General features: G+C 35.0%; 1 protein-coding gene across 2 annotated transcripts in view; it reads left to right on the forward strand.

Moving 5' to 3' along the window:
* Positions 1-13,305, forward strand: part of MS3_00008008 (uncharacterized protein) — a 71,157-nt gene that overhangs the window by 46,385 nt on the left and 11,467 nt on the right. For both annotated transcript variants that reach the window (XM_051216343.1, XM_012937408.3), the window contains 2 exons: positions 658-1,243; positions 7,191-8,220. In XM_051216343.1, the coding sequence (XP_051066920.1) occupies positions 658-1,243; positions 7,191-8,220 (1,616 nt within the window). The remainder of the gene's footprint in view (positions 1-657; positions 1,244-7,190; positions 8,221-13,305) is intronic.

Here is a 13,305-nt window from a genome sequence, read left to right on the forward strand (position 1 = left end):
GCACCTCATTACTCATAACGTAAGGTATTATAATTTTCCACTGGAATTATCCGCTAAATTCAATAGTGATTGTGTCTAATCTCTTTAATGCATAAAATTTCTTCTCCTAGAATAAGTATTAACTTCGTTCTATTTGGTTAAACGTATGGATCAATCATAATTCATGGTATGTTCCAGTTCCTCATAGTTTATATTCTTAAGTTTGATTAGCTGACCTAACGTACTGTTGAAATGATTTTAATAATAACCATTTGACGATTAGTTCTTCTTAGTAGCTTCAGATCCTAGAAGTTCTTTTCTAGCTTGAAAGAACTTTTAATCTTTGGGAATGTTATATGAAAGCATAGAAAACCCTCATTACTACTCATATACGAACTTCTTCAATTCTTTTCGCTAGTACTGAATGTGACTAGTCAGGATAAATGTTTTGAATTCAGGACCTTTTAATTTTGCCCCCTTTGATAGAGTCCCTTTTTGACTCTCTCTCTCTCTCTCTCTCTATATATATATATATATATATATATATATAGTATACAATAACGAAAGTAATAGTAATAATCATATATATTAATTGCCAGTAGAATGATTTTCAAAAGTCCTATTTGTTTTAATGAACCATTCATATTTAACAATAACAAATTTTTTGTACATTTGTAGATTTGGTGCATCCAATGGTGTATTACGTGTTGATGCTGGTCGAAGATGTTCCACTGGTGATGGCAAATTCTTCTTTAGATGTAGTCCACCAAATGGTCAACCAGTTGATGCTTTAGTTACACAAATACGACAATTAGCATTGGAAGCGAAACAACGTACTAAACGTAGTCAATTAACATTGAGTAATTTAGAGTTACATGCCAATAACAATACTACTAATAATAATAATGATAGTGGCACTCTTCCTAATAATATTAATCATCATACCAAAGTAGGCGAATCATTAGTTAATACAAATGATAATTTGGATAATGATCAATTAGATGGTAGTATTCATGGAACATTACCACGTGCAAGATCTAAGCGTACAAAATTACCAAGTGAATCTGCAATGCTACGATCTAGTTCAAATTCTATTAATGGTAGTAATAGAAGCAATAATAATAATGGAAGCAGTGGTCTATCAGAGTCTTTTCCTCCGAAAGCCACTCCGGAATCATCGGATGATGTCGATTCACAGGTAATTCCATCAAATACCAATGATAAAAATGAAGTATTTAAAGCGACTTTGTGTAAAGCAGCAGTAGTAAGTTGGTGTTCGTTACTCTTTTGAACGTTATTTTTTAATCTGTAAATTCATTTTTGCGTTTATCTAAACACTAGAGTAAATGACATTTAAGTTTTTGATTTTACCGGATTCTCTAAGTTATATGATGTAATCATAAAACTTTTGTTGTCATTCTGGATAATATTATCGACTTTTACTTCATATAGAGTTTATCTCCATAGTTATTCTATAAGCGGTCAATTAGTTCGTCTTGATGACTTTGTGAATAGTTATTTTACTGAATTCCGTTGTTTTTATTTGTCATTGTATTCAAGTTAACTGTCTTATTCAACCTACCTCTGACTATATGACTAATTGACCTTCTTCATATTGGCTCTATAAGTTAGGTCTCTAGCAATATATCTACTAATTATCGATTTTTCTGAGTGCCTTGCTTCCAAACATACTGTATCATGCTTGGAATTTCTCTGGTCGAGAACTTTGAACTTTTCTCAGTTGAATTCAGATCCGTAATATTCCACCCCCAACACAACTTATCTTACATATTTACAGTACCCCTTTTACTTTTCGTGGGAGCATAGGCCGCCGACAAGGATTCTCCAATGAACTCTGCCCTGAGCTGTCCTTTTCAGTTGTTTTCAACTGCTGGTCATTCTTTTGATGTCTGCCTCCAATTCCCGATGCAATTTGTATTTTGGTCTTCTTCATTTCCTTTTGCCTTCAGGATTCCAAGTTAGCGCTTGCTTTGTGATGCAGTACGATGATTTCCGTTATGTATATCCTATCCACTTCCATCGTCTTTTCCTAATTTCCTCTTCAGCTAGAAGCTGGCTTGTTCTATTCCACAAAAGGATGCTTCTGATGGCATTCCATCAACGGACATTAAGTATCTTGCGTAGACAATTTTCTAGAAATACCTGTATTTTTTATGATGGTTGTAATAGTCCTCTAAGTTTCATCTCTGTATAGTAGAACTGTCCTGACGTTCGTATTGAAGATTCTGATTTTGATATTGGTTGACAGTCGTTTTGAGTTCCATATGTTCTTCATCTGTAGTAATTCTGCTCTTGCTTCGCTGATTCGTGCATTCAAATTTTCAGATTCTCCCTATTTATAAACGATACTGCCAAAGTAAGTGGACGTTTCCACCTGTTCCAGAGCTTCTCTATCAAGTGTGATTTGGTTGATGTTCTCCGTGTTGTATTTGAGGATCTTGCCTTTTCCTTTGTGAATATTGAGGCGTACTGCTGCAGAGGCTGGTGCCACACTGGCTGTCTTTACCTGCACTTGTTGCTGTGTATAGGATAGGGGAGCTAGGTCATCTGTTTAGTACAAATCGTCTAGCCGCATCCAAGTAGTCCATTGCATTCCGTGATTCTCCTTAGATGTGGAAATCTTCATAATCCAATCGATCACCAGAAGAACGAAAAGGAGGGTAGGCAGCCTTGTCTGACACCAGTCTTCACTTGGAAGGCATCTGTGAGCAGTCCTCTATGCCAAACATTGCAGTGTAGTGCGTAATATGAATTCTGTTTGATGTTAACGATTTTCTCAGGCACACTATAGTGTCGAAGAAGGTTCCGTGAAGTCCTTTTATCCACACTATCAAACGCCTTCTCATAATCAAGAAAGTTGATGTACAGTGCTTCTTTAGGTTCAGTCACGTTTTGACCACAACCAGGTGGTGATCTGAAGCTACATCCGCTCCTCTCTTTGTTCTTACATCTCCCATGGATCTTCTGAAATCTAATCAATTTGGTTCTATGTAGCGTGATCCGTTTAGACCCTTGTAGCTTTGTCTATGTGTTTGTGGGGTAATGTAGTGTCGCCTATAACCATTTTGTTGAAGGCACATAAATTCGAAAATCTCTCACCATTGTAGTTCATTTCTTCCAGTCAATGTCGTCCCATGATATCTTCATACCTGTTGTTGTCCATTCCAACCTTGACGTTTAGGTCTCCCATCAGGATGGTCTTTTTTCATTGGTATTTATCGGTGATCGACTGCAGCTTTTCATAAAACTGATTTTTATCGTCTTCATTTCTATCATTGATGGACGGATAGCACTGGATAATATTCATTGTAACCCCTTTTTCTTCATTTCGAAGATTCTAGGTCAATGAGATCATTTAAGCGCTCTTCGTTCTTCTTTGGACAGCTTCAATGCAACTTCTTGAGTGTGCAGAGCATTTTCTTCTTCGCGACCAGAGTACAGCAACATCTCTCCTGAAGAATACCGTCTTTCACCATGAGGCGTCATTATTCTTCTAAATGAAAACTATTCAGCCCTCAGAGCAGAGTTTAAATGGTTTAAATGACTTTCCTAGTTAGTGCTTTTTTAAGTAAGGTTTGTCTCTACGGGATGGGGTTGCTGACCTCATGTCCAACCCCCTCCTTATCTGGGCTTGGTACTGGCATTAATCTTCTAAAGACCACAGGTGGAGTTCAACTTTTCTTATGTTTTTAAATATATACCTTATTACTAGTCACAGTCAAAAATAAGCACTATGCACATCTGAAGTTGTTTTTTCTGTCAGATATCGGATACAAAATACACTGTTCTAAAATGTTGAAACATTTTACTCATCATTTTAACTACACGATTTGAGGCGGAGTTTCATTATAGTGAAACTACTACTATTACCAGATATTTGCTCCCTATTTTTAGTCAGTCTCAGATGAAACTGAAGATGTTAGATTTTTGTCAGTTACATTCGACCTCTTGTAACAATTATTTTCTAGTAGTTTTTGTATATACTTAATTAATGCGTCTTTAAAGTGTATAACTTTCAACAGGAATCCTTTTTTGAAAGCGTTATTGATGATGCCTGAATAAAAGCAGCGTAATATTTGTAACCGAATGGTCGTACAGTGATGTCTTCAGAATACAACAGCCCGTTTTCTGATAATAATTATCATGTGCTCAGCAGTTACTAGCATCAAGACGGATTTCCTGGAGTTCTAGTGAGAAACAGTGACCAGTGGAGTTCAACCGCGTCTGCTTTGAGGCAGTAACTCACTGAAGACAATAATAGACGGTGGTGCAATTTCATGGGTTGGTTGAAGTTAGACGTTAACACCGTTGGATACCGGCTCAGTGATACAGAGTTTAAGCGTTCGCATGAGAGACCATCAAGTCCTGTGTTCGAGTCCCACGAGGTGGGATCGTCAACACGCACTGCCGAGGAGTCCCGTAGTAAGACGAAACGGCCATCCAGTACTCTAGATATTTCATGATGGTCTAGCTCTAACCAACCTCAACATACATATTAGTTGAGATAAGTAGTTTATTGAGTATGTGGAAGTATCCAACTGATGATTTTAGAGCTTGGACCTTTGACCTTCGGGAACAAAGGGAATATGGTCTATACTGCAAACTCCTAAATTTAGAAGACTGTAAATGTTTAATTAATGACTCAATATTATAGATTATATCATGGAAGCACTGGACATCTGTTTCTTCTTAGTATGCAACTCTTCGGTAGTCTACATGTACGAACACACTCAGACCATTGTGTTAGTATTCGATTTCTAAGATGTCTAACTTGAACTAATTCTCTGTTACTGGACTCTCATTTATTGTCATTATTGAGTATCTGTCTCACTCCAACAGCCTCAGCTTCTCATTAAAAGGTCAAAACTATGTCTAAAAATTAGTGAATAATTAGCATATGGACGCTTATCACACAGCAGCCCTATACTAGGACGAAACAACTATCCAGTGCTTCCTAGCTTATAAGGCTCATATGTTACGAAGGCCAGTTATTGATGTAAACTATACATTTCAACAATCTGTCCCACACTAATAATTAAATAAATGCGCTATCCGAAGTCACTTTCTGTTTTTCCAGTAATTTTTCGATAACTAAAGGATCTTTCTGGGTTTTTTTTCATCCCAGCTACCAATTTATTTCTTTATGGCTGTAACAGCATTTGCTATCTAATCTTTTGATCTTATTTTTGTCATGATACAAACTTCATTTGAATATCTAAAAGCTAGTTTATAAACCGGTCATAATTTCACTCGTTTAAAATGGATTAAAAGCAAAACAACCTTTAACTATCAAAAATGTGACTCATTCAATAGTATCGGTGTCATTCTTCACTAGTCTCTGTCTACATGTCATCCATATTCACCAAACCTGGATGTACTTGTATGGTATAGGATTCCTCAGAAGTGCACGTGCACGACCACAGGAACTTCGGTCTCCCGCACGATCGCTTAACCTCTAGACCACTGACCCGGAATCCACTGGTGCTATTACCTAACTTCAATCAATTCACGATATTGCGCAACCAAATTTCTTTTGGTTGTGGTAGATAACTACCTCGCATCTGATATAGACATCCAACACCCACAGGTCACAGTTTCTCACTAGAACTTAAAGCTAGTTACTAGACAGTGAATAATTATTAGTAGTAGTAATAGGAGATTTGGAGTGACTGTAGAATTTTCATAGTCTCAACCATAGGTCCTGGGTTCGATTCCCAGGTACAACGTTGTGGGCGAGTCCTGCTGAGTCACATACACTAAGATGACACAGTCTTTCAGTGCTTCTAGGTTCCAACGGTGTTCTAAGCGAAACCAGTCCATGATATAAACTATGAAAATTCTACATTATCCACAAATATCTATATGCTAAAATTGGTTATTACTTTCTTTTTGAATGTTAACTACATGAAAAACATGCCTGTTAACTATTTAATTTGTTTGAACATATTTTTATTGAACACCGATTATGTGACTCATAAGTAATGAATGCAAAAAATGGTTCACTTGTTTTTATGATATTTTGTCTGTTCGGAATTGATTATCGTCTTATTAGTTTTAAGACAAAATGAGTTTTGGTTGAATGTATATAATTTTTGATCGTTTGTATGAAAATTCAGTATATCGACTACTTATAACAGATAAAGTAGTCACCCTACAAGTAATAGGTACTTATAACTCCGGATTTATCATTGTTTCTTCGATCTCTTAACTGTCTAACCATTATAAGCAAAAATGGATAGTGAATAGCAGTGGAATCCAGAAAGCGCGTCAGTTAGATTTACTTGCATCCCAGAGTTGATATTCACTCCGGGACTCGAACCCAGTACTGTTCGTTTCAAACGCCATCGCGTTCTCCATTAAGATACTGAGTCCTGATAGCCACCTGTATGTGCAATGGGGTGAAGTTTAAATTCATTTGGTGTTGTTTTACTTGTATTTTCCCATTGTTATTTAGGACAAGTAAAACAACACCAAGTGAATTTGTCCAGCCATTATTTTATGTATACGAACACTTAATTGAGCATCGAATTGTGACGGAATGATTCGGTGTTAATTATTACAACTATAATTATACGCTGTGATTGGCAAGGGTTTAAATGATTTTGTTATTGATATTCACGAGTGAATTTCGATCAGTCTTTACTAACATATATGCACATCCTGAGCGAACTGACTGGATGAGGTTATTTTGCCGTAGGTTTTTATTACTAGTTGTAAGCAGAAAATATATACCATACATTTGGATTCAGATTTTCAACTCCAAATATCTGACAGAAAATAATATTTCCCCCCATTTTTTCCTATTTGGGACTTAAACTGAATGTAATTGATTACCAGTGCTGATATTCACAAAGAGATTCGAACCTGGCACCTCTTGCTTTCAACGTGTCTATGTGATGAGTGCGAAACTGAACAAAAATGGCATCCTGGATACCACTACCAGCCATTGTTCAACTTCAGAATGCACATATCCTAATGGAACCAGATCTCTTCCAAATATTGACATCAATACCAAGAAAATAAAAACCCTTATAAATCAATATTTTAATAGTTTTGGGTGTACTTTAATATTTGTGTATCGATTCATTCAAATGAGTTGAATCTATTGTATTAGTGGATACATTTGTAAAGATCCTGTTTTTCGAAATGATTATATTGTTTTTACATTTTATTTCTTTTCTTTTTTCTAGCCTAAGAATGATGAAGAATCAGTGAATATATCATCAAATCTTTATGATAATCTACCACGTCCACCACGTCGTGGTTCACGTTTAGCAGGAGCAATTAATGTACTTCCATTACCGGCACGTAGTCACAAACAAAAAGATTTACACAATTCTGCAAACATTGAGACACCAATTAGCACTAATGATACACAGTTTTCTACAGATACTCTTGATAATTTAGTAAAACTTAATTCTAAGCATATAAGAGCACAGTCTTCATTAGGATCGTTAACATTATCGTCATCATCACCAACATCAACGATAACTACAACATCACCAGCAGTTACTCCATATACAACACCAAATGAATCATCTTCAATGGTAACTCCATCAACTATTTCTTCACCTTCTTCATCAGTATCATCATCACCATCGGTATCTCTAGCCTTTATGAGTAAAAAAGCGGTGACTCCTACTTGTCTATCACAATCCTCGTTAGCACCATCCAGTCGTCTTCATTTGTACAGTAGAAGTAATGAAACTAATAATACATTAACATCGTCTTCGTTATCATCGATAAACTTTATAGACAGTTCAGAAATAAAGACAACTGATGCATGTTCTTCCATTCCAACATCTACGATAAAGACAACAATGACCGCAACGACGCCGATTTTGACGACTCAGACACTAACATCATCCTCACCATCATCCAATTCAGTTGTTAAATCTTTAATACAATCGTATACTTCTATATCGTCAAATAATTCAAACTACTATGCTAATAATCACTCTGTTGATGATAATCTGACAAATAAATCAAAGCCTTCTTCATTGTTTGTCCCAGTTACCACCATCACCACCACAACAACAACAATATCATCATCATTAAAATTTCCAGCTTCAATTTCGTTTTCCTCAGCAGTTAAAACTACACCAACTAATGGTTACAATAATGATGGTGAATCAAGAACAGGCAATCATAATTCAACAAATAAACTGTTAAATTTAAGTGGAAAAATGCGGGTACCCTCATCGATGAATTCACAGTCAGGTAGGTATGCGCGTGATGTATTTATGTGGGTGACCTAGAAATATATATATTGTTATCTCGTTTTTTCTCTCATGATTCTGAAAACACTTATGATACCGGTTCTTTTTTTTTCATAATGATTTTGCATAGTTTATCCTTTATTAGTATGAGAAGGGTGTGCATATTTATTACAGAAACGTTTAACACCTCAATAATTATTTTAATCAATATTGACTTTTTTTCAATTTGTTTGTAATTAATTCACTTAATATCGAATTTTCTTTTGGTTTAGACCGGAGTCATTAAGTAGGGTTGAATTGTTTGCCAACAGTAAGATCAAATTTTAGACGTATGTGTAAGGGTTTGAGTTTGTCTGTAGTTGATATTGAAGATTAGAATTAACCAGCCTTTATTGTCAGATGTACACCCCCTGAGCATGAACTATCTGAATATTTCTTTTAAATACAGATTTCATCAAGGTTGAATTTTGACTATCATTTTAATCCAGGACATGCGTTTCGTTCCATTTGGGACTCGTCACTTATATATACCTGGATCTTAGTATTGATATTCATAATGAGAATTGAACAGGCAGTATTGAGTTAATCCGTTCAGGGTTCATATATGGCAACAGAGGCTAACAAATGCAGTATTTTATATTAACAACAATAGAACTCAAACCTTTACATCTATATACATCAGTAACTTAATACTCGTTCAATACGTTTGTGGCTATTCGAGCTCATTGGCTCCATGGATAAGATAATGCGTTAGAGGTTTTGATCGAAAGATATTTGGTTCGTGTCTCAATATGAACATCAACATCGGAGTACAGGTACACTCAATTGACAAGTCTCAAGCATGATAAAACGCATGTCCTATATTCTACTGTTAGTTGCATACCAGATATACTAAAACATTTGTGACATAACTTCGTATCGACGCTATCTGTTCAGGATACCCATATGGAAATGGAGACTGATCAACTGAGGTTTCAAAAATCAACAGTGAAAGATTACAAACTTTTAACATAATGATCAACATGACTCAATTTAAGAATGCATAACCTCTCTGAGCTTCACTATATGGAAGCTTTTCATAGCTTCCTCACGTGAATCATACACTTCATTGAAAGTAAACATACGTTATGTATCATAGATCTTAAAAAAACTTAGTGTTCCTCCCTAATATAGACACTAAATGTCTAACCTTCACAATTGGACCGTTGATAAATCAACAAATTTAAACAAAACATCTGTAGAAGTATTTCTCTATTCATCTAAATTTTGTGCTGATAGATGTCATTCAGAAGAACGATGAAAGTTTAACGTTCAAACTATCCAGATCAGAGAGTAAACCTCTACCAACATTTATTTATTTTATTATCAAAATATCATAACTGTATTCAATCGTTACTTAATCAATTTTTCTTTATCAGAAGGAGTTTTGTGGAGATTTTAGTAATTCCAATAGTTGAAATCATGAGTCAATTGAAACTAGATCACCATGGAAAACCTTGAAGCACTAGACGGTCGTCTCGTCCTACTGTGGGACTCCTCAGCGGTGCACATTCATGATCCTACCTCGCAAGATTCGAATCTTATCGATTCGAAACCTATCGATCTTGCAAACGAACGTCTAACCTCTGGATCACTGAACTGGCATGTAAAGGTGTTAATGTCTGACTTCAAGTAATCCACGAAATCGAAACGTTCATCTAGTGCTTTCAGGTTTTTCATGATGTTCTAGCTTCAATGAACTCATGATCTCAACCATTAAAAAATTTTTTTCACCTCAAGTTTTATCCCCCTTCTCCTGTACTTTTATATTGAATTTTATTACAATCGATTTGTTTCTCTCTATTTTATTTCACTAACTGATTAAAAAATATAGTGAAACAATGAAGGAATTATGAAAAGAAGTTATCTTTTTCACTTTCTAGTTACGCCTATCTCTGTTTGTTTTTTTGTTTATTCAGTTTATAGTTAATGCTTACTTTAAGCGTTACATACGAATAGAGATAATCATTTTCAGTGTTTATATTCAATGAATTGATGATTAACTCATTTGCCTCAAAACTATATACATAGAGAATATAAACATTGAAATATTTCAATTTAAGGACAGTTCTGTTGAGAGAGATGTTCAAGAGACCTCCACCTCTTTCAAAAAAGGAAAAAAGAAAGAGAAGCAAAGAAAATGGAAAGATAATTAATGTACTTCTTTTTAATTTGAAGTTCTATGAAGAAACTAATTTAACTGATAACATGATTGAAATATATTACGAACAAATATAGGAATCATTCATCTGAATGTAGTAAAACTGTTATCACAATTGATTGATCACTGGGTGGCGATCAATGTCATGAGTGTCTAGTCCCTATTATTGCAGATCGAATGTTATCGATCATTGCAACATGAAAAGTAGCACGAAACCCGGGTTCAGAGTTTCCTGTCGACTACCTTCAACCACCATCTAATCTCAATATATAGTGCACGCAGTGTCAAGTCACCTAGACTGGTGGCCACATTGCAACATGATCGATAGCATTCGATCTGCACTAATAAGGACTAGACATGCATGACATTGATCGCCACCCAGTGGTCAATCAATTGTGATTACATCTCAGTCCTACAGGAGGTCGGTCGGGGCTCGGATAGCTCAGTGGTAACGTCTCTGACCGTGAAGCTGAGTGACACGAGATCGAATCCGCCAGTGAGCACCAGTTCCCTCAAGATTATAGGTACACGTTGCTGACGAGTGCCAAGTAGCACGAAACCTGGGTCCAGGGTTTGCTGTCGACTACCTCCAACCACCATCTAGTAAAACTGTTAGTAATAAGTGTTAAACCGAACAGTATATAAATCATGATCGATATAAGACAGTTGGTTTAGTCTGAATAACCAGATAAGTATGTAATGGACCAAAATATTCACTTATAATTGTCGGTCACGAACACTAATGAAAATCAAAGTAATTAAATATAGTTGAGGTAGTTTCTAATACCATTCACTTTCATTTGTAAATTGAATACATCATAGATATGTTTCAGTTTGAGTACCATTAATAGTTAGATAGTATCTAACAGCTGTTTCGTCTTAATATACGGTTTCTCAGTGGTGTACATTTACCAACTGACTGAAGATCAAATGTAGCATCTTCAAATCTTTTGGTGAAGGCTTAATCAATAACATACATTTCTAACTTTAATCGATTTACGGTACTGAATTTCTTTGTTGATGGCTTTTCACTAGAACTCCAGGAAATATATCTTAAAAAATTGACTTTAATAATAGAATGGAGGGTTTGTGAAGAGTGTTTAATTTCCTTATTTTCCTTACAAGCAGACCTTAATTAAACAACCATTAATCACCAGAAAACATGGGACCGGTGTTTCGTCCCAGGCAGTTCTCATCCATGACTCTTCATAGAGGATATAATCCAGGATTTGCTAGTCACACAGAGATTCCTTAACCCTCAGATAATATTACTGTCAAAATGTATTAACATTACATTTGTTGCACTAAACACTTATTCAATTCATTATCTCTCAGTTATTAGTAAATAAACGACCCCGCTATACTTCTATAATCATAATAATTCTCGACAATATATGGTTTAATATTATAACAAGATAGTATTTTAATCAAAGAGGGGTTTTGTGGATATTATAGTAATTTAATGATTGAATTCACGAGTCATTTGAAGCTAGACCATCATGGAAAACCTGGAAGCACTGGAGAGCCGTTTCGTCTTAGTATGGGATTCCTTACTAGTGCACATCCACAATCCCACCTGGTGAGATTCGAATCCACCCCTAGACCACTGAACCGGCATCCAACAGTGTCAGAAAATCTAATTTTTTACAACAGTGTTAATGTCTAACTTCAACTAATCCATGAAGTTGCGCCACTGTCCACCATTGTTATCAGTGAGCTGATATCTCAAAACTGACCTGGTTGAACTCCACTGGTCGTGGCTTCTCACTAGAACTCCAGGAAATACCTCTTGGAGACTGTCACTAGTGAACATATTATGATTATAAACAAAGAGGGGTGTTTTGTGGATAGTATTTTATCCTTTCCCGATAATATTATTATATTTCCATCAAAATAAATAAATAAATAAATAAATAGATAAATCCATATCACAATTTGATATATAAGATTATTTCTAGAAGCTTTAAGTAGAATAAAAATCCTTAACTAGAAACAGATAAAAACAAAATGAAGTGTGTTACCATAACAACTGGTCATAAAGTAAATAGTTTTACTTCCCTTTTATTGCATTCACCTGCAAAATGTATTTACATTAACTCTCTACAATCAGTATCTGTATTTGTTCTAACACACACACACACATATATATATATATATATATTCTCCTTTTCCCTTCGTTACTTAAATAAGTAGATTTCACTTAATGTAAGTAAGTTGATCACATGACTTACTGCTCCAAGGTTAATAATTAATAACACTATGACGTTAAAATATGAAGCTAAAATTATTATTATTATTAGTATAGATTGATTGAAAACTTTATATATCTGGTAAAAGATCATTATAGTTTTATACTTATCCATTTACCCTAATACACATTGAAAAGATAGTTAGCTTTAATGAATAAAAAGCCTAATATCATTGTAAGATATTAGGTAATTGATATTGAACACCTATTTGTCAATATTCGATTAATGTTAATATGTTTGATCTGTTCAATGATTTCAACTATTGAAATTATTAAAATCTCCATAAAAAACCCCTTCTGATAATGTTAATGTGTTTGATGTATTCAATGATTATGTATGAACAACTGATTGATTTCCTTGATACATTGAATAATTTTGACTTTGATAACTTGTCCTAGTTAGTGTTAGCTATTAGTCGATAAAAGAAAATCAGTCTTCATCTTCCACTGTAATACAAACATTATAGACAGAGGTTGACGATGACTAGAAGTGGAATTCAGTACCGTTCACTTCAAACCCCATTTCTTTCTGGTTATTTGAAATCAGTAAGTGTATAATGTAATTACATTTGAGGCAAACGGTACTGTGTTTGAATTGTGAAATAGACACTAAACCTCGGATCTAGGCACATTCAGCT

The sequence above is a fragment of the Schistosoma haematobium genome, chromosome 4 (assembly GCF_000699445.3).
Source record: "Schistosoma haematobium chromosome 4, whole genome shotgun sequence".
Classification (NCBI taxonomy): domain Eukaryota; kingdom Metazoa; phylum Platyhelminthes; class Trematoda; order Strigeidida; family Schistosomatidae; genus Schistosoma; species Schistosoma haematobium.